General features: G+C 41.3%; 1 protein-coding gene across 17 annotated transcripts in view; it reads right to left on the bottom strand.

Moving 5' to 3' along the window:
* Positions 1-27615, bottom strand: part of ANK2 (ankyrin 2) — a 271811-nt gene that overhangs the window by 168668 nt on the left and 75528 nt on the right. For 8 of the 17 annotated variants that reach the window (XM_033059523.1, XM_033059526.1, XM_033059530.1 and 5 more), the window contains exon 1: positions 14949-15097. The exons of 3 other annotated variants lie outside the window; for them this stretch is intronic. In XM_033059523.1, the coding sequence (XP_032915414.1) occupies positions 14949-15029 (81 nt within the window). In that variant the 5' untranslated portion in view covers positions 15030-15097. Of the gene's footprint in view, positions 1-14948; positions 15102-27615 lie in introns of those variants that run through there. 6 more of the 17 variants (XM_042779239.1, XM_042779240.1, XM_042779241.1 and 3 more) reach the window with 2 other exon arrangements.

Below are 27615 nucleotides of genomic sequence, written 5' to 3'. Positions count from 1 at the left end.
TATCAGAGCCATTAGATCACTGACAATACAGCACCTTAGCAATTTTCTTCCACCCCAGGGTGGTAACATCACCGATCCAAAAGCTGTTGCAGGAAGCTCAATAGCTTTCTCTGAAAGACTGGGCTAATTGCTATAATCCCCTGCAGTGTTAGTGAGGTGGCAAAATCTCAAGAGACTGGAACTGGTGACGATGGAGTGACAATAGGCTTAGAGACAAAGTTTCTGTATTGAAATCTGGCTGTGCCCAGTACCAGCAGCTGTAACTAATATTGATTTCCTTGGTTTTGCTTTCTTTTTCTTATCTTCAGAAGGTATAAGTAACAGTAGCAGTCAAATAGGTTGCTAACCAAGCTGTGGAGAAGAGTTATAATTCAAAAGCAAGAAATACAGCAAAGGTTGCATTTTGTGATTTCTAGCAACGTTCTGGAACAAAGGAAAAGGAGAGAGAGAAAAAGGGAAAAGTGAACCTCTGGAACAGGCTGCCCAGAGCAGTGGTGGAACCACCATTCTTGGAGAGATTTAAAATATGTACAGATGTGGCACTTGGGAACATGGTTTAGTGGAGGGCATGACAGTGCAGGAGGAACAGTTGGACTCAATTATATTAGAGGGTTTTTCCACCCTAAATGATTCCATGATTCTATGCATAAGACAGCAGAGAAAGAGGAGTGCCTGGCTGATCCACCAAAATTTTGATATCCAGAAACACGCTTTGAAAAAAAACAAAAGTCTATTAAAACAGTGAAATGGTAAGGATTTTGAGCAAGGCCCTGCTGCCCTACCTAGGAATATTTGTGCCCTTTGAGATCCCAAGTACACAGTGACTGTCACGCTCCCACAGCCCTGCTCTGGCTGCACTGGGCCCCCCAGGCAGCTGCAAAGCTGCCCCGGTGACACCTGCGTGGCTCAGCAGAACGGGGACTGGAAATGGCTCCCTGCTGACTGGATTGCAGGCAAAATTGGATAACCTTCACAAAACTACACAGAGGACTTCCATAACAATGAAACAGCCCTGACATAAAGGGAATAATGATCAGAAGGAGCAGACAAAGTCAATTTGTTAGGAACCTAATCATGTCAAATCAATTACAATTTCTGGGATGGTTTTATTTTAATAAGGTCTTTCAGATGGACCTGCATAAGCAAGCTGGTATGGAATAGATGGAGATAAAATTACCAAAATAAGGCTATTTCATATTCTTTGCTATGCATCTCTGAACTGGGAGTGCTGGACATCAGATATTGGATTTGTAGAAATTTCAGCAGCTTGGAAGGTGAAACACATGTGGGGAGCACCCTCAATGAGAAGACGAGGGAATGGACTCAGGTTTTCCCTACTCATCACATTGCCCAAAACCTGACTTAAATGTCAAAAATCAGAACTGGACAAAATTAGACAAAAAAGTTAACAACATATCAGTCAACAGTTCTACCCATCTGAGCAAAGTTTTTCTGGTTTTCTGCCAGTACAGATACAGAAATACGGTTCCACACTCACACATTTCATACGCTCCTCAGCTCTAATTGCTTGTGTTCATGCAGTCATCCACTAATTGCATTACTTGTTATTTCCAACACAAATACAGAACAGATATCTCCTTACTCCATTTGTCTTTTCAAAAGCATTGCCTAGTTGTCTAAAAAAAACCTTCAGAGGAAAATAATCAGGAAAAAATTCCAAGCCTGCTGCAGATAACGCTAATTCCAACGTACATCTTAGTTATGGAGATTTGCCTTTGATTTGAACACTTGTTTCAAGAAAATTAACATACAAACCAGAAATTACAATAGATATGACAAAGGATTAAATTAATTTTAACATTTCTGTCTTTTTTTTTTCTACTTTATTTCAGTAAAAATGGGGACTGGTGCCTTTCATACACCAACTACAAATTTGTTGGGTGAATTTTGGTACCATTTAAAGTGGCCTTTGTCATCCAGCATAAAAATCAACCATCCCTTTGTTAATGTACTCCCACTCCTTTGTTGACATATAGAAGGTATAAAAAAGTCACAGACTCATAGAATGACTTGGGTTGGAAGGGGTCTTAAAGATGAAAGTCAGCAGCAGAGGTTCATCAATTTGCAACCAGTTATGCTTTAAGAAGCCTAGTGAGAAAGTAGGTCTTCCTACTTTCTACTTCAGGTTAAAATAATTCTTGGGTCAAATTACATAAAATTATTTCCTGTTAAGTCTGTGCATGTTATTAAAATTACTAAAATTTATCTCAGTAAACCATGGAGCTGATAGTCTTAATGTTCATTAAAGAACTGCACAGAGAGAAATGCCTATTTACAGCTGAAATGCCCCAGTGTGAGATGCACACGTGCACCCACAGGAAAAAAGCATACCTACTCCATCCCCACTAAACACCCTTTTCAAAAAAGGTGTTGATTATGTCTCAACATTTCTCAGCCTCCCTCATTTGTAACTTCCACTGGAGCTACCTAAGGTCAACCCCTCCACTTCTTATGCGCAAACAACCACCAAAATGGCACGGTCATCCTTCACTCTGAAAGTCATCAACAAAGAACAGTTTATCTCCAAGATTCACTTTAAAAGCAGCACTGCTCATGCTAAAATGGCACTGTAAAAGCACTGAAATGTCTTTTACCAAAGGGAATTATAGGATTGCACCCTGGGATTTAAGAAAGTCTCAGTGACATAATATCCTTTTAAACTGGCTGTGATTAGCAGGTTACCCTGAACCTTCTCAGCACCTTCAACACATTTCTGAGGTGACATACAAACTCAAACTGATCTAGCAATGTTTAAATAAATGCAGCCAAACTGATACAAACCCTTCTGAAATCACTCTTACAGACTATTAAATATTAATTACTTTTTTAAAATGTAAACTACAAGAAATAAATATGTATAGCATTTCAAATTAACACACAAATGCAAATAAAGGAGATGACATGAAGCTGAAGTGCCATGCCCAAGTTACTCTGAACAATAACACCTTGAGAGCTTCAATACAGAAATACAAAAAACTAGTGAACCTGAGAGAGATTCAAATACATTTCAAACTATCTACTCATTCAATAACAAAAGAACTAAAATGCCATGTTGCTTTATAGCCTTTCACTTTTTAAAAGCAGCAGTCTAAATTCATTCCAGTGCTATTTGCCCTCTTTGGCATACCCTCAAGTAAAACACCACGTGCCTTAATTAAAGCACGATTGAAAATGTATCGCTCATTGTGGAGGAGCTGAAACTCCTATCACCACTGCCAGGAGGAAACAAGGGTCTGGAGTTCCCAGATCGAAAGTTTTCTGAAAATGCACTACATGAATTATTGAGGATTCATTTTTTTATCCTCTAAACCAAAATGAATTTTTTTTTCAAGAAGAGAAGGTGTGGGGATGCAGCTCTTCTGCCAGTGACTGGGAGGTGGTGGGGAAGCTGCTCTCATTAATCTTGGCCATGCCTAGGTTGCCACTGCCTGCTGTCACACCCCCTCTCAGGGAGCCCAGCACCTGCACAGGGATGACAATGCCAGTGGCATAAGGACAAGAGCTTGAATAAACTCTGAACAAAATGCTTGGCTGGCAGCCGAGGCCAGTGAGACAGAGGTTTTAGGCATTCTGTAAAAATATCAAGAGAAGAAATGAAGTAAAGGGGTGATAAACTGTATTTTCAAATTTATGTCTACAGAACAGAGAGATGCAGATAAAACACCTGTGTTTTTTAGAATCAAAACACAACTTTTTTCAAAAGCTATTCGTTTTGGGCTTTCCAATTACTTTTCCTAAAACCATTCAAGTTTTCTGTGAGTCTCCATTTATTTCACTGCAACTATATTATGTGCCAGCAATCCAGTTGTGAAACCCCTACAGTTAATAAGTTCCCAGAAGCTACAGAAATATTTCTTGATTTAGAGCAGCTGAAGAAATAGCTCTTTATTTGAGCAGACAGATACATGGAAGCCATTTAGTGACCTAAGAAAAAAATATCCATGGAGCACTGCATGGAGTGACAGTGGCTGGAATGGACAAAGGGCTTCAGCAACCATTTGAACTTTTAAGGCCAAACCTAAAGATTCAGATCAACTTTAATAGAGGTTGAATGAGATCAATGTAGAGAAAGTATCTTTCTTTCACCTCTCTCCTCAACTGCCTCAACCTCAACCAACAGGGGTTGAAATTCTGGGCACCAAAACCATGTCACAGTAAGTAAAAGTTAACTATATTCTCTGTTAGCACATACATCCAGTGACATCATCCTCACCCCTTGACATTAATCCTGCTCTGACAGAAATCTGTCACAAGTGCTGCTGTTCCCAACTCTCTCATAATTAACGTACCCTCCCTGCCATCCTTGGAGCACTACATGGATGAGCCACATCTGAGATCCTCCTCAAGGCTGTACTGCCTGTATACCAAAACTCTGAGGCAGGTTTCCAGAAATGCAGAACAGTGCAACAGCCTGGGTGAAATCACCTTCAAAAAGGAGTGAAAGAGCCCCTCCAAGCAGCCCCACCAAACCTGCCAGTCTGGGGGCTTTGTCTGATGTAATAGAGTACCTCATATTTTGGAAACAATGACACAAACTGATTTACCAAAACCTCATCCTGATTTCCTGGGAGGTTTGTAGGAAACCAGAGAAACAACATTTTGAAGGTTAGAAAAAATAATTAAAAAAAAAAAAAAAATCAGTGGAAATAACTCTCTCCAGAAGAAAGTGTTGTAATGTCACCTAGAAAAGTCCACCTCTACATTTCACCACCTCAAGGCAGTATGTGATAGATTTACCCAATCCTTACTGCTAAGGTCAAAGCTGAGAACTGCCATTAGAATTTAAAGGTGAATTGAAATGTTTCAGGAAGAAAAGTAACTGCATGTTTCCATGGGTATCTGCTGGATTTTATGATATATGTTGGGACTCAGACTGATAGTATTACATGTTTTCCACAAACACCAATATAGACTAATGGCTGTCATTACTACTGCAATAAAACCAGTCAGTAATTTTATTAGGTAACCAGGAAAAAATTTTCAGAGAAGGATTAAACATCTGGCCTGAGAATTTATCAATCTTAGCTCTAAGTACATTGAAAACCAGTCCTGATTCAGCTATTCATGTAACCATAAACATCAAAGGTAAACAAGAAAATATTCAACTTGCTCCTGATGAATTTCAAAGCCATTAAAAAGCAGTCAAAATTACTGAAGTTAATAGAATCCTTCCATGAAGTTCAGCAAGTTTTGACTCAGGCTCTAAAAATGAGCTGTGGGTTTTATTTGAACACAGCTAAGGTAAGGGTCCACTTCCTACAGCACACCCAACCTGAATAACTTCCTGAATACTTTGAGCAACCTCTGAGAAAATACTTTGTGTGCAAAGTAAAGAGCAGGGAGAGCACAGAGAAGAGGCAGGGTTTTAAAAAGAAGGGGTGTGAGGAATAGAGGGCTCTGGAGATGGTCCCCAGCAGTAGGAGGGATGCAGAAGAGCTGAGGATCACGGGATCCTCAGCCTTGTTTTGGCACTTGCACCTGAGGCTGCCCCAGGCAAACCAGAGCTTGCAGTGATACCAATTTTCTCCTGTGAAACACATTAGCTGCAATAATGAAAAACACTGCTTGAGAAAATGAGCTTGTATTACTATCACCATTAGAATGGTGGTGACAACCTCAGTTGGTTGAAGCAAGCACTACAGCAACATAAATCCCACTCTCATTTCATGCTCCTGTAAACCACATTTTAGACAGAAAATAGCACTAAAAAATTACCTGCTTTTCAAACTGTACCAATAATGGGGCTTTATAAGTACATAAAGTGAAAAATATCTCCCTGATGATCTAGTCAAGCACTGAAACCCTCACAAAAAAATCAGCCTCACCTTCTCTAAGCTCCCAGCTGCTCATTTCCATCCCTTCCCACCCTATATCCAGTACAGGGCAGAAGAGGGGAGCTCAAACCCAGACTCAGGAAGAACATTCAACTGGTGGCAGTGTCACCTCACACCATTTGTTTAAGTGTGGCCTCAGGCTTGGAACACAGAGACCCAAGCCCATAACTTGATCACTTTCAGAACTTATCTCTAAGCACCAACACAAATGCCACAGCTGCATTATGGCCTTTGGACCATAAGACTTTGAGGCTTTTCAGACTGGAATCTAAGGCACTGGGTTTCCTTCTGTATTAACTACAACTTCTTTTTTGGGGAACTCAACTACATCTATTTTCTCAGAAAGATTCAGTAAAGGTTTAACTGTTTGTTCCCTCCTTTTGGAAAAATAAAATTCACCATCACATTAACCCTTTCAAGAGGACAGGTGGGAGAAAAGAAACAAAGGCCCCAGCTCAAATGTGCCTTCCCATGTGAATCATCCCTTAACTCTGGGCTCTAGCATCAATATCCAAAACATGAAACTTCCCTTACTGCAACACATACTAAACCAGTTTGTAACTGTATCTTCATCACTTTGATTATATTAAACAGATTAATTTCTTACTGTATTTATCACTTAGTTCAAACCCAATTGTTTGGTTTGGGTTTTTTTAAATGCATCTGGTTTCCATCTAGATGAAACTACGATATGCAGAAGAGATTTCCTCAATCACTGAAAGAAATTGGGATACCATATACAGAAGTGCTGTATAAGTACAATCCAGACTGTATTATTTTTGTTCAGAGGTAATACCTGGGTCTTTACAATGATTTCTAGGAAAGGCATGCTGTACATCTCTACCGTAATTGCTGTCAGCCACATTTTGAAAGGGCCACACTCGTAAGCTCCTTCTGTAAAGGAGCAATCTTGAATCTTAAAGTCTACATTAGTGCATAATGAGTTCCTGGCAGCTGTTTTCCAACTGAAAGCCATCACCTGCTGCTTCTGTTGGGGATGTGGCTGTGAAAAAAGCAGTTCTGCTGACGAGCAGCAGGGAGAGAGGCGTGTACAAATACACAGCATCACATATAATCAACCACAAGCCCTGACATACACCTCCAAACACAACTGCAATAACTGCAAGCTCTGCAAGGGCTGTGGTTTCCTTGAGAAACACCTCCTGCACTATTACAAGAGACTAATTAAAATGAATGCAACAATAAATGCCTGGCTTGTCTTTCAGTGGGGAGGGACGGGGACCACAGGGTAGGGAAGGAATATTCACACCTCTCCTCCCCAACTCTGAAGCAACTCTTACCAAGCAAAATAACTCTCCTCTACACTTGACCCATTTAACTTCTATTTCACACCAAGTAAGAGGCTAACAGCAGATCCAAGGGCTGAGTGGGAGGCTGTGATCTCTAACCAGGGCAGTGACCTTCAGAAAAGGCTCAGAACACGTTCCCATCTTTGTCTTCCCCTTGTTTTCACGAGTGCTGCACTTGTTCTGTCTTCAGCCTGGGCAAGGCTGTTAAAGCACAAATGGAAATGCCAGCTCATAAAGCGCCTTTCTTCAGTGTTTCAAAGCTAATGAGCATGAATCACAGATTGATTGGAAAATCTGTGCCCATTCCAGAGCTTCTGTTTCTGATATTCACCCCACTCTGCTCTGTCAGAGGTGCACAGCAACAAGAGCCCAGCTCCTCGGCTGATGGAAGCTGGCAGGGCCCCGCTGACTGTACCAAACCCACGCTGACATCCAGCTCAGACTGGAGCCCACTGTGCTGCGTTGCCATGCTCCAGAAAAAACACAAACAGGCTGGGACACAGCACCACACCACACCCCCGAGTGTGCACACACACATACCAGGGCCTCCTCCTCCTGGTGTTTATGGCCATTCATTCACTTTCTGATTAGATCATCCCCATGTCCCAACCAGCACAGCCAGACGAGGTTTCTAATGGCTCACACCATGAATAACTGCCACTGTTTCCTGACATTTATACATTGACATCTGCTCTCCGATACTGAAAGCTGCCTGATGTATTAGACGTTTAAAATATTTTAAACAGGAGGACTGGCAGAGTCTTTTGATCACAGGAAAGCAGCACAGGAGATAAACAAGGTTTAGAATTGTTATCCCATAGAAGGGTGTAAATTGTTTATAAACACCAGTTTCCACTTTCATTTGCGTACTTCAAAACTATCACCAATGTTCTTTGCTGCCTCCACCGGGCTGACACACACTTCAAACCCTGCCTTATAAAGGAAGCCAAGGAGTGGAGCAATTAGATGTAATTGAAGCTGTACTACTGCAGGAATCTGTGCATTCCTGGTGCTAATTGAAATCCATACGTTCTGCTTGCAGAGATCCAGTACTACAGTGTAATAGAAATGCACAGCAGCCAAGCCTGAACAAACAGCAGCAACCAACCCCTTCTGAACCACGCAGCTTGTGGCAGAAACCTATACACTGTTCAACCTAGAAAATCACTTCCAACTGCAATTACTGCCATTTACTCCCTTCCTTTGGAGCTGATGCTATTCCCCCGAGAGCACTTCATTCATGGGCTAAATTGGAGTGTGTGCGTGTGAGCTAAAGCCAGAGAAAACAGAAGTAGGTTACAAATTGTGTACCTGCTTGTAACCCAAGTGCAGCCAGCTGGAAGGAACCACAGAACAGGTGAGGTAACGTGGGTTGGTGTCTACCCTTGCTCTCCCTAAACTGCTGCATGCCCAAGGAACATTTTTTTTCAAGAAGACTTGGAGAAGGTAAATCAATTCCCAAACTGACTTGCAATACCTAAAAGGATTCACTGCCTTTTTGTGCAAAAGGTGAAGATGTAATTTTCCATCCTCCAAATTCATATTTAAAATAAAGACAAATTTGACAATCAGTTACCTGTCCTTTCAATTATGATTTTTTAATCAAAATTGACCTGAAGTAATTCACTGTCTCTCTCATGCCATTTTAGAAACTGCTCTGAGAGAGCCTTAAACATCAGCCCATCTCCATCCACTTTTAAAATATTTTCCCCTCCTATATTTGGTGCCAGAGAACAATGAAATGAAGTGGAAATAAATGAGAAAATGAAAAACTTCTAGGATGCCACTGAATTAATAACAGTGCAAATTCCTACTGAAAACAGAAATATTGGATTATTCCTACATGGTAGAGGCATAATGACAGGAAGTTCAAACTTTGAGCTCAGCAATTTCTGTCACCAAGACAAAAGATGCCTCTTTAATCAGCTAGGAAAGATTTTGAAATAATTAATTCCTAAAAACAAATGAGAGTGGAAAAGCCTCTGGCCATCTTAGTAATTTTTTGGCCTCCCTCTGTTCCTTGCATTTCAGAGCTTCAGGGCTTCCAGTGTCTAACATAAATATCTCTGTGCTGCATATGTCAGTCTCAATTTGTAGAGTGTAAAAATGTCCCTAGCCAGAGATGCCATCAAAAGCATCAACACAGCATGCCCAGTGCACACAGGGACACCACACCACAAAACCACAGCTGCTCTCATAGGGACAGGCAGGCCAGAGAGGGGGATGCCATGAGGGCAGGGAGGCAGAGGGAGCATGTGGCTGCCTCCAGTGTGGCCCCATGTCCCCAGAGAGGCAGGACAGGCAGCTCTGAGCCCACCTCAGCCTGTGCCACTGCAGGAACACGTGAGCAGGTTGTGAGATGCGCCATGCGACACAATATGTGCGATACTTGGCGGCCCCAGGCACCCTGCAGGGAAAAAGGGAAGCTGGCTAGGGAAGAAGGGACTTGGCTTCTCTGACTCAGCTGATGTTTGCCAAACATTGGTGAAAATGAGCAGGAGCTGTGAATGATAAATCAGGGGCCTGGAACACACGGCCGGCGGATTCAGGCTTAACCAGTCACACCATCCCCTGTATCAGCCACCACTGAGCCAGATCATTTCTCCTTGCTATCTTCACAGTATTTAATCTGTGCAGTGCAGCACTGGCACAAATCTGCTAACACACTGAAACAACTCCATCCCTTTGCAGGTTCCTATTACTCTGTTATGAAAACATGAACATTTTTAAAACAATATATATATTACATTTAGAGGCCACAATTAACAAATTAAACCCTCCAAGTACTTATGTTAGACCTACAACTCGTTCATTGCATCAATACAATAGAGCAGAGTAATGGCTACAGTGACCCTGTTACACTGGAACACAGAGACCTAGAAAAGCCTGGCTCAGCCATGGGGCCCAGACCATGTACACTCTCTCTTACGCACTTTATGATGCTAAAAAAAGTCACAAAAACACAAAATGCTCCAGTTCAGACGTTCAGCTCTAGCACACATCACTATTTTCCCTGTCTTGTTGCTCTAAGTAAATGGAAATTACTTCTCCAGAGTGTCACTCACCATGGAGCTGTCATGATGGAAGCACAGAGTGTTTGCTGATGCAACCAGGGGCACAAGGTGGGATGTTCTATCCCACAGTGGGAGAAATACACATCATTTCTCAATTATTACCATCACACATAGCAACTAAAGCTAAATACAGCAAAGCCTTTCCAGCTACCATGTTAGTTTTACACCTGGCACAAAATGTGCTGGAAGACTCGTGATAGGAATAAAAGGCAAAGGGAACAAGCAAATCCTGATTTCAATAACGCAAGAGTAGCAGTGGAGTTGCATCAGATTAATGACAGTGCAAGCCATGTTAAAGCACAGGGCAGACGTTTAGAAATACAACTGGTTTGACGCTTAGCACTCCTAAAAAAACTGTCCATGGCTTAAAAACAAGTTGTTTTTTCTCTATGTATTCTCCTCTTTACAGAGCAAATTCTAGAACCATATATCAGCCTGTTTACTTTCATGTAAATTGGATTATAGCTCTTCTGAAAGCAAAGCCGTTCCAGCTCTCTCCCACTGGTTCAGCTGAAAGAAGAATAAGACCTCCCAGCCTTACAGCAGCTGTGTTACCAGTAAAATTAGGAATATTGAACACCAGTGAGCTGGGTTAACTTGAAACTACTGCTTTTCCTTTGTGACAAAGCCTTTTCGATATCTACTGCTGAAAGGAAGAAAAGCCTGTGGTTTTTCTCATTAGCTCTTCTCTGCCTGTTCAATTTACTGCCTATTGACTGAAGGAAAACTACCTTTCCTCTAAAGCTACAGGACATGATCTCTCAGGTGGCACACTCTGGCTTCATTCTGGTTGGATCACCAAACAGCACAGCCAAGAGCAGTGTGGCCACACCTCTTTGTCTGCCACCAGTAATAACAGCAGAGTGGGACAAACAGCAGCAACTAGAAAAGGCACAGTGGGAATTTGCAAGCATGGAATGAGAGCAGTTCAGGTAAACACCACCCAGAGGACTGGAACTGCTGTCCTACCAATTTCAGGAGAGATGGTCACTGGTTCAAATCCTTCTTTTGATGGCATGAAATTTTCCACAAAATTTGGTAGTTGCAAGAGTGAAATAATCAGATAAACAAGCATTTTAAAATACTTAAATAGCCACATTTACCACAAATTAAAGTGCTGTGTAATATTATTATGACACTGCAAATGATGCAGAGGAAAGCACAGAAACATGGGAGCAAGAAGGACCTCCTCGAAGGAGCTGAATCCAGTCCAGCGATACGTTACAGAAATCATAGCTCATACATAATTAAGTTTCTCTTGGCTTTTTATCTGATTAAACCTATTAGAAGGCTGCAGAGAAGTCTCATTTCCTTTTCCCCTCAGGTTGCCTTTGCCTGAGCACACTAAAGCCAAGCTCCTCTGGATTCTGTGTAGGACAGGCTCACTCTTCCGGCAATTCCTCTCCGCATGTTTTGTGTACATTGGGAATCTTGTTCTTGAGCATAAGTGACCAGTGTGACACTTGTATTCCAAAATGGGCCTCAATTACCTTATGCATGGAATAAAAAGTCTTAAGTAGCTAAAATTAATTAAAAGGATTAGCTTGTACACTGTAATGATTCCATTAGCAAGCATACAGCTTCCACTGGAAGTACTTGACATAATGCAGCCAATTTTATTTAATACAGGAGATTATGCTTAGATTAGAAAAGGAAGTCTCATTTCTGTCCCTTTAACTCAACATTACGACTTCCTCCAAGTCTTTGGGTCTGATTCCAAGATCTTAATTTTTCTAAAAGAATTAGCAATAAAAGTAACAAGCCTGGAATTCTGCAATAAGCCAAAAAGGATTATTTCTGCACTGATCCATCAACAGTGTGGTTTATGAAGAGCCTCTAAGTTTAGGAAGAACTTGTGGCTCCCAGAAGCCCCTCTGCTATCAGTGCCTTCAGTAAGAGATGGGGAAAATGAAGCATGTTCCTACATGACCAACAGTTGTTTTTCATCTGAAACATTCTAGAATGAAGAAACATCCTTAAAAGGAATTCTAGGAATGTAGTACTTGAGGCCTTTGCAACAGACTTGGCAAAGACCGAAGGAAACACCAATATACTACAAATTCCAAATCACTCACTGCATTACTCCTTCAACACCAATCTCCATGAAATTACACCAATAGCAAAACGAGTTCTGTCCACAACTGCATCCTGTGCTCTCCAATACTAGAACTGAGTGAACATGGACTTTCTTCCCAGGAACACAAATTTGATCGTATCCCCATTATCACAGGGGCAAAATACCACAGGAAAACAGGACACAACCCTACCACTGGATTAACAAATCTAGCAAGGCAGCCCACTGGCTCACAACAACACACAAAGCCATCACCACAAGGATTAAATTTGGATTTGTGTAGGTAACAATTTTCCACATTCTACGAAACTTCTGATTTTTCCTATCCTGTATTAGGACAAAACTGAAGCCTTCTCATTTTAAACTGTGCACACATTTAAAAAAAAAAAAAACTAGAGAAAGTCCTTCTTGGCTTCCTGGCTAGGACACTCTCCCAGAATACAGAAGACCCAGCTGAATGCTGTATCCAAGAAGAGTTGCTCTCTGTCTCTCCCAATACATAGATCAAAATCATCTAGCTCAATTAATATTTAATTATCCACACAAAAGGGATCAACTTCCGCAGAACAGATAGAGGGCATATTGGCTGGTGCAATGCAGCTTTGTTCAGCAAAAGTAGTTCAGGACCTGAAAACAGGCTACATTACTTGGGATTTTGGAGCTCCTGCACATGGCACTTTTGTATCTCTTCCCAAAATAAATTGTGCCTACCTCGTCAAAACACAGAGGAATTCAACATGGAATTCTTGTACTCTTGGCTATTCCAGGGTCTAGCTCCCTCATCAAGAAAATTACCAATTTTGAGGTTTTCAGAAAATAATTTGTAGAATTTTAAAAGAAATATCAAAGGCAGAAGCTGTATTTCCTCATGAAGTCACTACAGGTGAAGAGTGGTGAGAGCTTATCTAAAACCAGACCTGAGCCACCAACATCCAGTGCATCCAAACTCGGGGATTAACAATATTTTTGCTTAATATTTGTCAACAGAAAATGCCTCAATAATATTTTCTAGCTGTAAAAGACTGATAGTTGTAAAAAGATACCCAATCATTTATTATGCTTTTGAAAAATGGAGATGAATCAGCTGTTGGAAGACTCTGAATATGGAAACTCAATATAAGAGATGCTTTCCAAGCATTCATTTGGCAGTTGTTGCAACCTTGAAAGGCAGTGGGCTACTTTACGTGGAAAACAATGGGAAGAAAAGAAAGCACAAATATAGAGATTAAAAAAGCAGCAACCCAAACACCCACTTGGACTCCTTAGACCTTCAAAACCTCTCTCCTAGCATGATATTATTTCCAGATAACCTAACAGTCCAATTAAAACGTTGGTTATGCACTTAATCTTTTGATTTTTGCTTCCTTATATGGATTTCCATTCCCCCACAAATAAATCTTCCAAATTCAGAAGTGAGACAAAGCAGATATCCTCTTTCCTACTAGATTCTGCTTAAAAAGAAGACTAAGATGCTATATAAAATCCCCCACTGTGTGGAGATCCAGGCAATATTCCAAGCACAATGGGGTGGGGTGAGAGTTTTTTCTTCAAATTCTAGTTTAGACTGGATTCTCTCATTCCCTTGTGGTTACAGGTACAGAATCTTCCTTCTGTGATAAAAAGGGGCCTAATGGTGTCACCTATTGCAAAAGAGCTTTTCCTCACCAGGTCCGAGCCCATGCAGAAGTCCCTGAACACGTGTCTGCATGTTATTACCATCTATAACAATTTGTCTTGCTCGTGTACAGTGTTGTTTAAAATGCAAATTCAATGCAAAATGAGGGACTGAACAATTCATCAGTGTATGATGTGTACGGATTAAATCATTCTCCTTCATCCTGTAAGCAATCCCCCACATTTCAGTGGGGTAACTCAGGTTATAGCAATTGACATAACACAAGGGGAGGGGAGATTAAGTGTAAACCCGTTTATGTCATAATTATGCAGCACCACAGGCATCTCTCCTCCTAAAGCGGAAAGAAAGCCCAAACAGAAATAAATAGCTGCCTGCAATTAAAGCCATTAAAAAGAGATAACCTCAAGCAAGGGGTTGAAGCAGTGGGCACGGCAGGCTATACCTTGAAAATCAACCATTTGTAACAGAGAGACTGGATATGCAGAGAAAGTGCCCTGGGAACTGGGTGTGGCTAGACAAATTCACATTTTTACCCAGTTATTTGTCATTAGCATCACCGAATTACCGCAGATAGTGCAACAGTCAGCGATAGATCAATGACTGTTTACAACATGACCTTAAGAAACATCTCTGGAATAAATCAACCCAAGATGTATAAACCTCCATCTCCCTAGCTTGAAGGAAAAGAGATGTGTGGCAGCACATGAGCCAATACCATCTTCTGTCAAAACAAACCACCCGCTCTCTTAAGGGCAGCCGAGGGAAACCTGCGCTGAGCAGCATCCACTGCCGAACGACACCAACTTCAAGAGAACAAAAAATACAGAAAACCGCCTCGGCTCAGCCACCCGGCTCGGTTTTCGCAACGCTATCGATTTCCGCACGGAAACAGATGGGGGAAGACCCCCTGCTCACGGAGGCAGGGCAGGAGCATCCCGACCCCAAGCACCGCTCCCCGCCCGGCTCCGCTGCTGGTCCCGCTCCCGGTCCCGGTCCCACCTTCTTGGGTCTCTTCCTCCGCTGGCTGCCTCCGTTGTACTTCTCGCCGCCGTCGCTCTTCTGGGCCGCCTCCTCGTTCATGCTAGCGAGCGGCACTGGCGGCAGCGCGCCGTGCCATGCAGGCTCCGCGCCCAGCCCCAGCCGAGGGTGGCACCGCCGGGGCAGGGCCGGGGGCGGGCACAGCGACAGTGACAGCGGCGGCGTTGCCGTGGTGGCGGCGGCGGGGCGGGGACGGCGCGCCCGGGCAGGGGGCGATGCTCCGGGAGAGAAATGCTGTTGAAATCACAGAGGGGACACCCTCCGCTAGGTTGCTCCAAGTAACCTGCCCCGTCCAGCCTGGCCTCGGACACTTCCAGAGATGGGGCAGGAGATGCGGCTGCCACACCTTCCTTACCCTCAAACCCATCCACGTGAGCGAGGTATTTGGTCACAACTGTAACATCCAAGAGATGATTCACTGGCACTATCAAAGCAGACAATGGCAGCATGATTGGCACAGCACAAGGCTTAGTTTGTACTATTAAAATAAATCACCTCCTCCTTGGGTTGGAAGAACAACACAGCAACATTCACATGTAAATGTATTCTTCTATTTCTTCTAACATTTTAAAAAGAAAAAAAAAAAATTACACTGTTCCACTTCCAACCGAAAAAGCAGCCAAGTAACTTGCCCTCCTTCTCAAACATCAGCAAAGGCCGAGAAACAAAAGAAAAAACTCCCTTTAACTGCTTACTCAGCAAAGGAGAGGCTGGAGAAAGTGGAAAGGACGCAGTGAGGCATGAATTCACCCTCCCACAATCGCTGTCTGTGAACACAACGAACATCTGCAGCACAACAATGTGAGCTGTGTAACAATCTCGAAATCTTTTCTCTTTCTCTTACTTTAAGAGCGACTTCTTTGTTACTGTGAGCAGTAGTAAATTCTAGGCTAAAATGAGAAAACTCATGTAGAAGTAAGGGGAGCTACAGATCTTGAAGAAGGCGGGTGCTACACAACACTGCATCTGTTATGCCATAATTAGAGCTGCAATCACAGTCACAGCAAGGATTTTGGGGAAGACAGACAACAGTCATTTGTTATCAGCGTCAGACATCCACAGAACTCATTTGGGGAACCTGTGGAGATGTAGCTATTCTCTTAATTTACTAACACAGATGCTGGTTTCAAAGAGAGAGGGCACCTCCCATTTCTCATTTTAGTGAAATTTTGCACAAATTTATCCCCCTGCCCAGCCCTTTCTCATACCAAACTAAGCCATTAACAATCTTTGTCTGACATTTGCTTATTCCCAATAAGAGATTCTTGGGTTAAGTACTTTGTTGAGGAATGTGGCGATTATGTATTGTCTGTTTTCCTCTTACAATGTTTCTTGCACTATTAAAAGAATTCAGCCACTGATACTTCTGAGTGTAAAGTTGAAGTACACAATCACACATGACTGTTCTTGTAGCTAACAATCATGCATGATGGTTCTGAAACCCCAGATACTGCACTGATGTAAAGGGGATAAATAAACTATCTCACTCTGCCAAATTCATCACTGCTCCTCTGTTCCCAGAGATTTTTAGTTCTATATTTACTTTTAGTCTTCAAGCTGAAAAAAGCAAGGAAACAGGACTGCCAGAGACTTCCATGATAGCCAGGAAATGAGCAGATTTTCCTGAGAGAATTAAACGATGGAAGGTTTGATGCCTGGTGAAAGGAAGAATTCTGTGGGAGTCAGTGTGAGTAGCAAAAGGGCAGCACTCCAGGGAGGCAGCCAGTGCTAAGTGCAGCCTGGAAGGTATGAGGGAGGAGTGAGACAAAGATGCAGTTTGAGGATTTCCAATTTCCATCCACATTTCTCACCTGACCTTTCCGTTTTTGCCATCAGTGCATGGGAGTTGCACTGTCACATAACTCCCTGGGGAATCAAGGGCATAATGTGACAGTGCCCACAAAAAACTGGAAAAGCCTGTTGTTCCAGCCACCAAACCACCCCAAATTCACAGGTACAAGTTTGCTAAAGGATGACAACCACATTAATCTGAACTGTTCTTAGCTCCTCTCCCCAAATCCTGGGCATTCACCTTTGGCAATGCAGCTTTAGGTGTAGTCAAAAAAACAAATACTCTTGGCTCAGTAACAGCACATCAGTACACTTCATTTCCCACAATCCCAGAAATCCAGCATGAAACCAAACCAACCTAACCAGTTGGTGTCAACACACAACAGGTTCAATAACAGCACAAAATCAGCCCTAAGAACCACACAAGCTGCCACAGAAATCCACAAACAGCCAAGGAAGTCCTAAATATTCAGAAATGCTGAAGGTATTCATACCTCATTTAAAGCAGTTAGGCAAAAAATACTATAGCATGTGTATTCCATTTCCTTCACAAAATTTGTAAGATAAAAAAAATATACGTAGACATAAACTTCCAACACAGGGAATTCCACAGAAAGTAATTTTTCATTTGCTTGAAACAGGGCTGCAGTGACATACCTGATGAGCAGTTTATAAAGGGGATATCAGATCTCCAGATTATTTCTATGAACCAGACAAGTGGTGTTTGGTGATGGGACAGGTCCCATGAATGAGGGGTTAGGTGAGCAGGTGGATTAGTGTGTGGAGACTTCCCACGGATATATCCCATTGGTTATGTTGTTTCCAGGTTGTATTCCATTATTCATTACACCTAAGTCCAGTTGCTTAGCTCACCTTAATCCACCTCACATCTGAAGCCCAGCCTGTCAGGTTAACAACACACAATTCCCTCCCTTCAGACAGCTTTGACCAGGGGATTTCACCCCAGCTTAAATTTACTTCACAAAGCCAAAAAGAAATGATGCAGAAGTGTGAACAGCTGCAAGTCCTTCAGTAGTGTGCTGGTCACTCTCTCTGAAGCACTGCCAGAAGTTTCCTGCAGTACCTGAGCATTCAGGGTAGCAGTACTACAGGAACCCCTTTAACATGCTTCGTGCTGTCAGTCACAGGGGCTTCCTTGCTGAGTTTTGCTTGGGTGTTTTCCAGAGCCAGGACCCTCGCTCTCAAATTCATTTCTATTGTCATGTAAACCCAAGGCAAAGGAGTGTCCTTGTCACAGCTGCTGGCAGATGGCTCCAGCCTGCACCAGGCACTGTGCTGGTGCAGCTGGGTCACTGCTGCTGTGCAAGATAGCCAGCTTATCACTACTACCTCAGGCATGTCTACACAGTCAGTCTGACACAGGATTTCCCAGAGTCATTCCTTATATCAGCATTCTAGGTGGCTTCTGCAATTAAAAATGTAATCCTAGAAAACTAGCTCCATTGCTGCTGAGTTTAACAGCAGCAGATCCATTAAGATGTTTGTTGCAAGGGTCAGAATTTACACAATGAAAATCAGAACTTTATTTTCTAGTTGAACTACATCTTTCTACATCCTGATCTTACTTCATATTCTACACCTGTACTACCTATATATTAAAAAAATTGAAACAATGCTGTCAGTGAGTCAGAGCACTCCCACATTCACATTTGGGAAACTGAAGACTAGGGGCATCTTATCAGTGCATCAAATACAGATGAGAGAGAGAGTAAAGACCAAGACAGGCCCTTCTCAGTGGTACCCAGCAAGAGGCACAAATAGAAATGCAAGTAAAGAAACACTCTAAAAGCAAAGAAATGCATTATCTAACTGGACCATTAATTCTTAATCCTTAGAGATACTCAATACTTTGCACTCCTGAGCAACATGGCCTGGCTGACCCTGATCCAAGACAAGGATTGGACCATGATCTCCAGAGATCCATCTTCACTTGGCCTGCCCTAAAAGCAAACCCTCTGCATTTATCACATAACAGTAGTTGTTAAAAGCATTAAAATACGCAGCTATTCCAGCTGAGTAATTTCAAATGCTGTCATTGTTAAAACAGTGACACCTATATTCTCTCAGTCACTTCAATGCTTATAATAAAACCATGTGTGCTAAGTGCTCTGTGTCTACTCAGCAGTGCACCACAGATAATCATGTGGGATTTTATCGACCACCACTACAGGAGTTTCTGCTGATTACCTTGAGCTGAACCTCAGCTTCCATCTGGCCCACCCTGATAAGAGAGCAACAACAGAGCAAAGCATAGGAGGGTGAAAAAGCTGCCTATGGTTTACCACTGAGTCATTAATCAAGCTGTAATAGCTGAGAGATAATCTATGCATCTATTTAATTATCTTTAAAAATCTGAACATTATTTTTCTAACAATGAAGTAAAAAAAACACTTATCACCCAAATCAGCATTCTTACACACTGTTATATAAGTGCTCCCTATTTATTTCCTCCTCAATATATAAAGGACAAACACAAATTACTAATGAGCATATTGCTCCAATCATGTCAGAGCTTTCCATTAAAAAACCACAGAACTCTTACAGATCATCTTGTTCCACTCCTCCTACCTGGTGCAGAGACACCTTCCACTAGATCAGGTTGCTCCAAGCCCCATCCAACCTGGCCTTGGACACTTCCAGGGATAGGGCAACCACAGCTTCCCTGTGTAACCTCCTGAGCCAGAGCCTCACCCCCCTCAGAGGGAACAATTTCTTACTAATACCCAATCAAACCCCAGACTCTGTCACCTTGAAGCCATTCCCTCTTATCCTTGTCCTTGTAAAAAAACTTGTTAAGAAGTACTGTAATGCACAGAGTTTGAATCTAAAACACAAAACAAAGTGATCTTTCTTTATTCTGGATTTCTGTTAGGCAGCCATGATTGACTTGGTACTTAATCATCTCAGGACAGCAGGATAGCCAAAAAACAGGCAGCCAGCTTCCAGGAAATACATCTGCTATGTCCTTCCATTGTTTTAACACATGATGTTTGAAAAGGAAAACCAGTAACAATGCAATAAATGAGGAATCCCAGTTCCACTCCTTATTTCTGAGGAAAATAGTTTCTCAGAACTCTTCAGTTCAGCACCTGTGCCTTGGACAGCAGGAGGAACTGAGCCCCTCTTCCTGTGCCAGGTTGGAGAGAGTCTCTGGGGATGGACCCCCATCTCCTGCACAGCACAAACACCTCACATCACTGGTTTCCACACAGCACAAAGAGAGCAAATATTTCTGTGGCAAATACACTTGGGTGACTCATTTCCTCAGAGGAGTATCTGTTGCTGGTAGCAACCTCAAAACAAAGAGGATGTCTCTGCATCCTTGTGTAAAGAACAATAGGTAGTAGTACCCTGTCATCATCAGTTACATATGACACAGTTGACAATGCACAGTCATCCTGAAAGCATGGATTATAGAAAAGGTTCTTCTTTCAAAGGTAAATATTTCCAAATCATGAAAATTTAACATTTGAGTTGGATACTATTAACAGCTTCTATATGTGTTTGAAATATATATATTTAATCACTTGGCTCTATTCAATGTTGCTTCTGTCCTCTAGAAAAGCATCATTCCATTTAAGTGGCAAGGAAATATCAATATTTAACATGCTTTGGTGGGATTCTCAACAGCCTTTAAACACTGATGAAAGTCAAGTTAGCAGTGCCACATGCTAGGAGGATACATAGGCTACCTATCCAAATATCCAACAGCAAAATTAAGTAATGCAGAATGCAAATTTGACATTCTTTTCTTTCTAGAAAGAGTGTCTTCTATTTTTTTCTCACTACACTGTCTAGACACCGGGAGTAAATGCAAAAAGAAAAAAAGAAACTTCAAAACAATGGGTTATTTTAATGAAACACTAAGTTTACTTTGTCCCTCAATATTAACACCTCTGAGCTGCTGGGACTCTACTGTACCTCTGCACTGAAATTATCAGCCAAGTTCTGCAGAGAGAGGGTTGCCTGCCTAGCTCAAAGTGCTCCACAAAACACACACACAGCAATCAGTGCTACACAAACCAATAGTCAAAATGTAGATTTAAAACACACTGGACTGGGGAGAAGAAATTCCTGCCCTCAGTTGTGGCATGCAGTAGATCAAACAAATTAAAATCCATGAACTGAAGGCACCATTTTCTGCCCAGTGGGAGCTGCAAATTGATCGTTTGTGTTATCCATCCATCTGGGAGTCGGGATTGTGGGGATGTGACCTCACATAACACCTCTGGTGAGAGGACATCAAACTTCAGCAGGAGAAAAGGCTCTGAGTCCCCTGCAATTATCATGCTGGTCACATGCTCCATGGCGATTGCTATAGTAACCAGACACTTGCCATGGAGACTTTCTAGCTCAAAGCATTCTTCTCTTATGCCTTCAATTATTTTTCTTCTGATAACTGTTAATTTATGTTTTATTTTGGAGTAAAGGAATTGACATTTTTCTTGTGTTCATCTGGCAAAGAAGAGACTACCAGAAACGAAATCTGAAAGCAGTTATAATAGAAAGGAAAATTAGTACAGAGCTTTGTGTCATGGGTTGATAAAATACAGTATTTGTATTATTTAGCATTCACAAACTACAAGAGAAATGAGTCACATTTTCAACAGAACGTAACACAATTTAGATTTTCTAGATTTTTAAATTTTTTTTTTGCCAAGTACTCAAATGAGCCTCTAAGGTTGCCATTACTGTAGGAGTGGTTGTTAGTTAGGATTGCTACATAAATCTTCTCTTGCTAGGTCCTGTTTTCCTGCAAAACATCCTGATCAAATTTCAATCTCTTGAATTTAAGGTTTTTGATGCTGTCTCAAGATGAATTTGAAATGCTCATCTGAAAGAGTTTAGCTATTAAATGTTTTATATCCACATGTTTTGGATCAAAGAACACAAAGAGGGTAACAGGATTGCCAGCACTGCTGGCAACAGGAAGAACCAGGAATTAATCTGGGAATGGTACTGGCTGCACAGGAGGGGCAGGGCAATGACCCTGGAGATTGAAAAAGGGAGATGGACACAAGAGTCAGTGCTTCCTAAAGCTAATATTCTCCAAAACCGGGGAGGAAAAGGTTAAGAGGATCAGATAGTTGTCTACTGTTCCAAAAGTAAGGAAAATTAACTAGCAAAGGCACCCATGTAACTTTAGTTCTACCTGTATTGATGTTTTATATATTCTAAATGTATCTGTTTTGTATCTGTTATTTCACCAGAGCCACACCAAGGAACCCACAGGAGATTCAGAGCAAGGGCATCTGGTGCCTGACTTGCAGACAGATTCAGAGAAATTGGAATTCCTGGTGTAGGACAAGGAATGGGACATTGTCTTCACAGCCAGAGCAACCATCAGCACAGCAGATAACAGCACCCATGCTGCTCCATCTGTCCCCTCCTCATGCTTCATACAAGACAGGTACTTAAAAACAAGCTGTTCACAGAAAGTTTCTCATTTTGTGGATATTCCTCATCCACCTTGTGATCTTTTCCTCCAAAGGTTAAAAAGTCTCAGGGATAATCACAGTCAAAAGGAGAATTTCAGTCTGGGATGAAGGAGATGAAATACACTAACTTAAAAAAAAAAAATCCCTATTTTCTTCAACTAATGGTCCAAACATTCAAAACTCTTCAGTGTAATTTATCTCCCAATGCATTCCATCCACTGCACAGGAATAACTGTGTCTCTTCACTTAACAGAAGCATAATGAAAATGAATTAATTATTTTCCACACACTGGATAGGACTTTGAGTACAATAGATGAGCCCCAAGGGATTAATAATTCTGTCTTCAAAGGGATGTTTAAACAACATGCTCTAAATAAGGCCTGGGGCAAACCAATCAAGCAATGAGTGGGAAACAAGCTATGGAATAGCTGTTCATTAAAAGTGTATCATTAGTTTGTTCATTGAATGCAGCAGGACCTGGTGGAAAAAGTATTAGGGGCATGTGCAGCTGAAGCCTGTATGGTGATGTGGGGACCTGACTGGGTCAAACAGAGGCTGCAAAAGCCTCTCCCAACTCTGATCTGTCCATTAACTCCTTCCAGTGTAGTTTTGAAGTGTGTGTGTGTATACATAAACATATATATATATACATATACACACAGTGAGTAAGGACTCAAATATGATATAGGATCAGAGTGACATTTCCTGATTAGACAGCCCCTGCCATTTCAAGTGATCTCATCTCTTAGGTATTAAATGTCAAATCCATCATTAGAAGTCAGAAGCAAAAGAAAAGGTTAATTAACTAAAAATATATATTCCACTGCCAAGACCAACCACTGACACAGCTCCTTTAGCTGGTACCAAGCATCACCTGAGCAAACCCTGACGTTCCAGGAGTGGCTCTGAAGTTGTCATGCCCAACTTCTCCACACACCAATCACATCAGGGACGTAACCAAATGCATCTCATACAAACTGATTTTGTGGAGACCATAGAGGAGGATGAGTACAGGACACAACAGTTTGAGCCTTGAATGATACCTGCACCCTAAAAAGTAACACATTCTGTGCCTCACTATACTAGCATCTCCCTGCACCCCATTTTTTCCTGCCACAATGTTCTATTTTGAAGTGTCATAATCAAATATCTGGGACAGTTTCTTGCCTTGAGTGAAAAAACACTTCCTCCAACTTCCAGAGAAAAACTGCATGTCTATATATTTAGTAACAAAAACTGGAGTAACATTTAACAAAGAATTTTTTCTTCCTTTACTGTAAAAGAACACTTTGGCTGTCAAGCTGACATTCTTCCACTGAAAACCCATCTTGTTAGAAAATATTCTCTTTGGAACTGTACCAATATGTACTTAATGAAACACACATTTAAAAAATAGGAAGCACTTCCTTTTTATTTTCACCCACAGGTATTGTAGTGTGTAAAAAGTACTTTTAAAATAACCACTTTCACACTATTAGAAGAAAGACAGGAGTTATAAGATGTTCTTTTTGTGTTCAGATAAGACACTGCACAGAGCTGTTTAGATCCTCAGTGCTGGACTGAAGACAAGCTCAGGCCCAGGCTGTGCTGGGATTTTTGTGGTTGTACCTTGGTCATCCAAGGTCAATAATAGATCCCTCCCAGCCCTGAGGTTGCTCTGAGCTACTCTGGCAAATGACACAGGAGAAATTGAGTTCCAGATGACCCTTTTGCTCTGTCCTCAGCCAAGTATCACGTTCGGTAATCTTTTAATTCAGTGAAGCATTTAATCACATCTTAAAATGCATGCTGGAGGAGGTAATTATAAAATAACCTCCCATAGCAGCCTGGGAGTTTATCTGTCCTGCAAATTACAGTGTAAAACAATGGCACATCATTTCTCTGTCGTTTTTTACCTTGAATCATCTTTAAACCATAAATGTTAATAAGTCAGAACTCTTAAACAGCATAAAAAAAATGCCATTCCCACTTTCCAAGTGGCACTGGACAGGCAGAACTTAAGATATTTAACAATTTACAAGTAAATTATATTTAATAATCAAACCGATGAAGAGTCCTAAATAAACACATCTTGAGCTCCATTTTGGAAACACACTGGAAGAAACCATCTTTTACAGCTGACACTCCCTCCAACAAAAATTACTGCACATAGCAGCCTGACTCTCTCACATTGACCTTAAGAAGGTGACACTGCTCTTACCATGCGGCAATTAACACTCCCACGGTGAGTAACAGGATGAATCACTCTAACAAAAGCAAAACTCCCCAAATTTGTCAGGGAAATGGCTTTGCTGTCTATTCTTCTCCTTTCAAACAGGTTGTTCCTTCACACACCACAGTGCGAACAGCCCCGGCACGCTGGTTCTTAGAATCACTTTGCTGTTCATAGTACCCTAAGCCAAAGCATTCAAAGCAATTAATGCTTTTAGTTTTAACTCTCCCTTGCTCAAGAGCAAACTCTGACAATGAAGAGTAAGGACAGTCTGGGGACCACTGTTAGCTCCAGAGTGCTGTGGGACCCCCCAGCTCTAGTGGCGTCCAGAGCCACCACCCACAGCAACCAGAGATGATTTTCACATTATTTTCCTCAATAAATGCTCTCCCCAAAAGCTGTGTTGGTGTTATTGCTGCCCACACAGGTACTTGGGATGACTAACTTACTCTATCTGATCATTCCTGCTACTGGGAGAAATCTTCTTGTGTAAAACAGGAAGGGGGATCAGGGGGAAGACAGACACCTCTGCTGCACACCCAGAGCTCACTTCAGTTTAGAAAATAATAATTTAAAAAATAATACAAATACAGTGCTGGAGAAATGTTCATCTGCAAAGCTCTGGATGATGAAGGTCATCTATATGTACATGATGTAGAATAAATTTGCCCATAAAGAAAAAGTAAATAATTGCCTGGTTTGAGACACCTGCTCTGGGAAATGGACAGAGTACAAATTCTCAGACAGTAGGACTGAAAAGCTTCCCAAAAGTTATCAGTTGTGTGAGGAAAACCCTTTCACTCCACAGTAGCAGTTTCCCCAAAACAAATTTGGGGAAAAAAATGCTATCCAAGTTTTCTTCCAAAAACACCTGTTGTTTTCTGAGCCCACCTTCATCCAAAAAGAGTTCCTTTTCCCACAAAAATATTTTTGTATTTATACCTACAATAGTTCAAGACCTGGGAAGGTGACCTCCCCACTCATTTTTGTTGCTCATATTCCAAATTTTTTCTTTGTTTCCAAAACATTTGCTAAATTTATTGCATTATGAATAGCTTTAAATAAAGGAATAAATCCACACTTTTTGGTAACATACACTACTTATCACCAAAAATATTTTGGTAAATGGTCCACGTCTTTGTCAATTAAAAAAATCTTTAAAACATTTCTATCTCATGAAGTACTGACAACTTTTCTTTAAACATGACTTTGGGAAAGTAACCATCCTGCCACATTTCTGGTGGTATTAGAGCAGAGTGAAAAGTCCAACTTAGAAAGTCACTAGAAATCAAATCTGGGAAGCAACAAGGCCACCTGAAGAGTTTCATAGCACAGGGACAGTTCTGCTGCAGCCACAAGGACCTCTGCTACACTTGTCTTTGAGACACAAGAGTGGAAGATTCTGGGGTCAGTCCAAGCACAACAGGAATTTTTCTACTGGTGCAAAGAAACAAAACAAAATAGAGAGGAAAGCAAATAAACCCAAAGACAGTTCTACCCTAATCCATAATGGATAAGTCATCATGAAGTCTGTGAAATAAATGAACTGAACCCAACTTCAGAGTGAAACCAGAAAACTCTGAAGAAAGATCTTTTACCTATAACTGTGTGTTATAAACATGCTGTTTCAGAGCAGCAATTAACATATGCTATTATCTAGGAAAAAGCCTACAATGTTGGAGTCCAACAAAAGGAGGACATGAGTAGCAAAAAAATTTGGATTATAATATTACAGAGTAGCACTCACTGAAATAAACAGCATACATTTAGCATAGGCTTTGCTGCATTTTTATAACAGAGATATAATAAGAACGGCTTCTTTCTCTTCTAAAAGTCAGGATTCTTAATGAGCACAGACTGAATATAGAGTGGCTTTAGCATTTCTCTTCTGGAAAACCAGCTACAATAGCACAGACAATTTGGAAACCCAATCTGATTTAAAACATCAGAGCTAATAGAACACTTGGGAAACTGGTTATTTTTCACTCTCTGTAACTGCAATGGTGAATTTTCATTCTGGAAACACAGGCAAGATTTCCACATGCAGAATAATCAGAAAAGATAAACAAAACATTTTATGCAAAATAAATGGATGCCTTATCCTGCAAAGACTTGAAAATATTTCCTGTTGCCAGCAAAAATACTCATAAAATTGGGAATGTGAACCAACAGCTGGGAACAGTTAGCTACAGGAGAACCGGTCTGGTTTGCAGTCATTTCGGAAATCAACGCACACAGTGGCAACCATAGGTTTTCATTTCCTTTGTGATAAGCCTTTCACAGACAGAAAATTCAGCAGCATTTTTCCCTGCCATACTTTGAAACCTACTATGAATTTCATAAGTTCATATTTGAAGGGTCTAAAGCAGACTTGAAAGCACAATAGTCAAAACAACCTGGAAAGTGCCCTGCAAGGATGAAAAGGATCCCCAGTCATGTGGGAGCACAGAAACCACCAGGGAGCACCAGGCTTGGCCCCAGTCACAGCACTCACTGCTGGCATCTTTTTACTGACTGCTTCCACGATTCTAGCACAGAGTCAGAAGCAGTTTATTCATCTGTGGGATGAATTTCTTCCTGCCACAAATGTACATCTTATCTCACACTTTCCACAAACATAATCTTGATTTTTACTGCACAGGATGAGAACCTGGTACAAGAAAAGGACTTTCAATTCCACAAAAACAAGTGCACAGTGAATAAACCTCATCTGCTGCCAAGAGACAGATTTGCTTCCTACCAGAGAAGACAAACATTATTCAGATGTGTATGCCCACAACTGTTTACAGATCCTAAATATGGAGGTAGGAAACTGTATCTGAAATGTGAAGAAACTAAAAAGGCTAATGTCAAATATGCAGACTTTGTTCCAGCAGAAAAGCTTTCATTAATTTCTCACTTGATAATGAGTTTTTGTTCCTTCCCTGCAGTATTTGTAATGTTAGAAAAACACTCTGTATTTGGATAACATTTGAGAAACACAAAAAGTTAATTTTGTAACTCTTTCTAGTTTTCAGTTTGAATGGAAATATTTGCACTGCTGACATTGGCATGAAACCTAGGTAACATCTCTGAATGGAGTAAAGGCTATGGTGGAAAATAGTGAAAAGCAACTGGTAAACACCATTTTTCAGTATAGAATTGGGCTTACTTTTAAACATAAAA

This window comes from Catharus ustulatus, chromosome 5 (genome assembly GCF_009819885.2).
Source record: "Catharus ustulatus isolate bCatUst1 chromosome 5, bCatUst1.pri.v2, whole genome shotgun sequence".
Taxonomy (NCBI): domain Eukaryota; kingdom Metazoa; phylum Chordata; class Aves; order Passeriformes; family Turdidae; genus Catharus; species Catharus ustulatus.
This window is presented reverse-complemented; position numbering and strand designations above follow the sequence as displayed.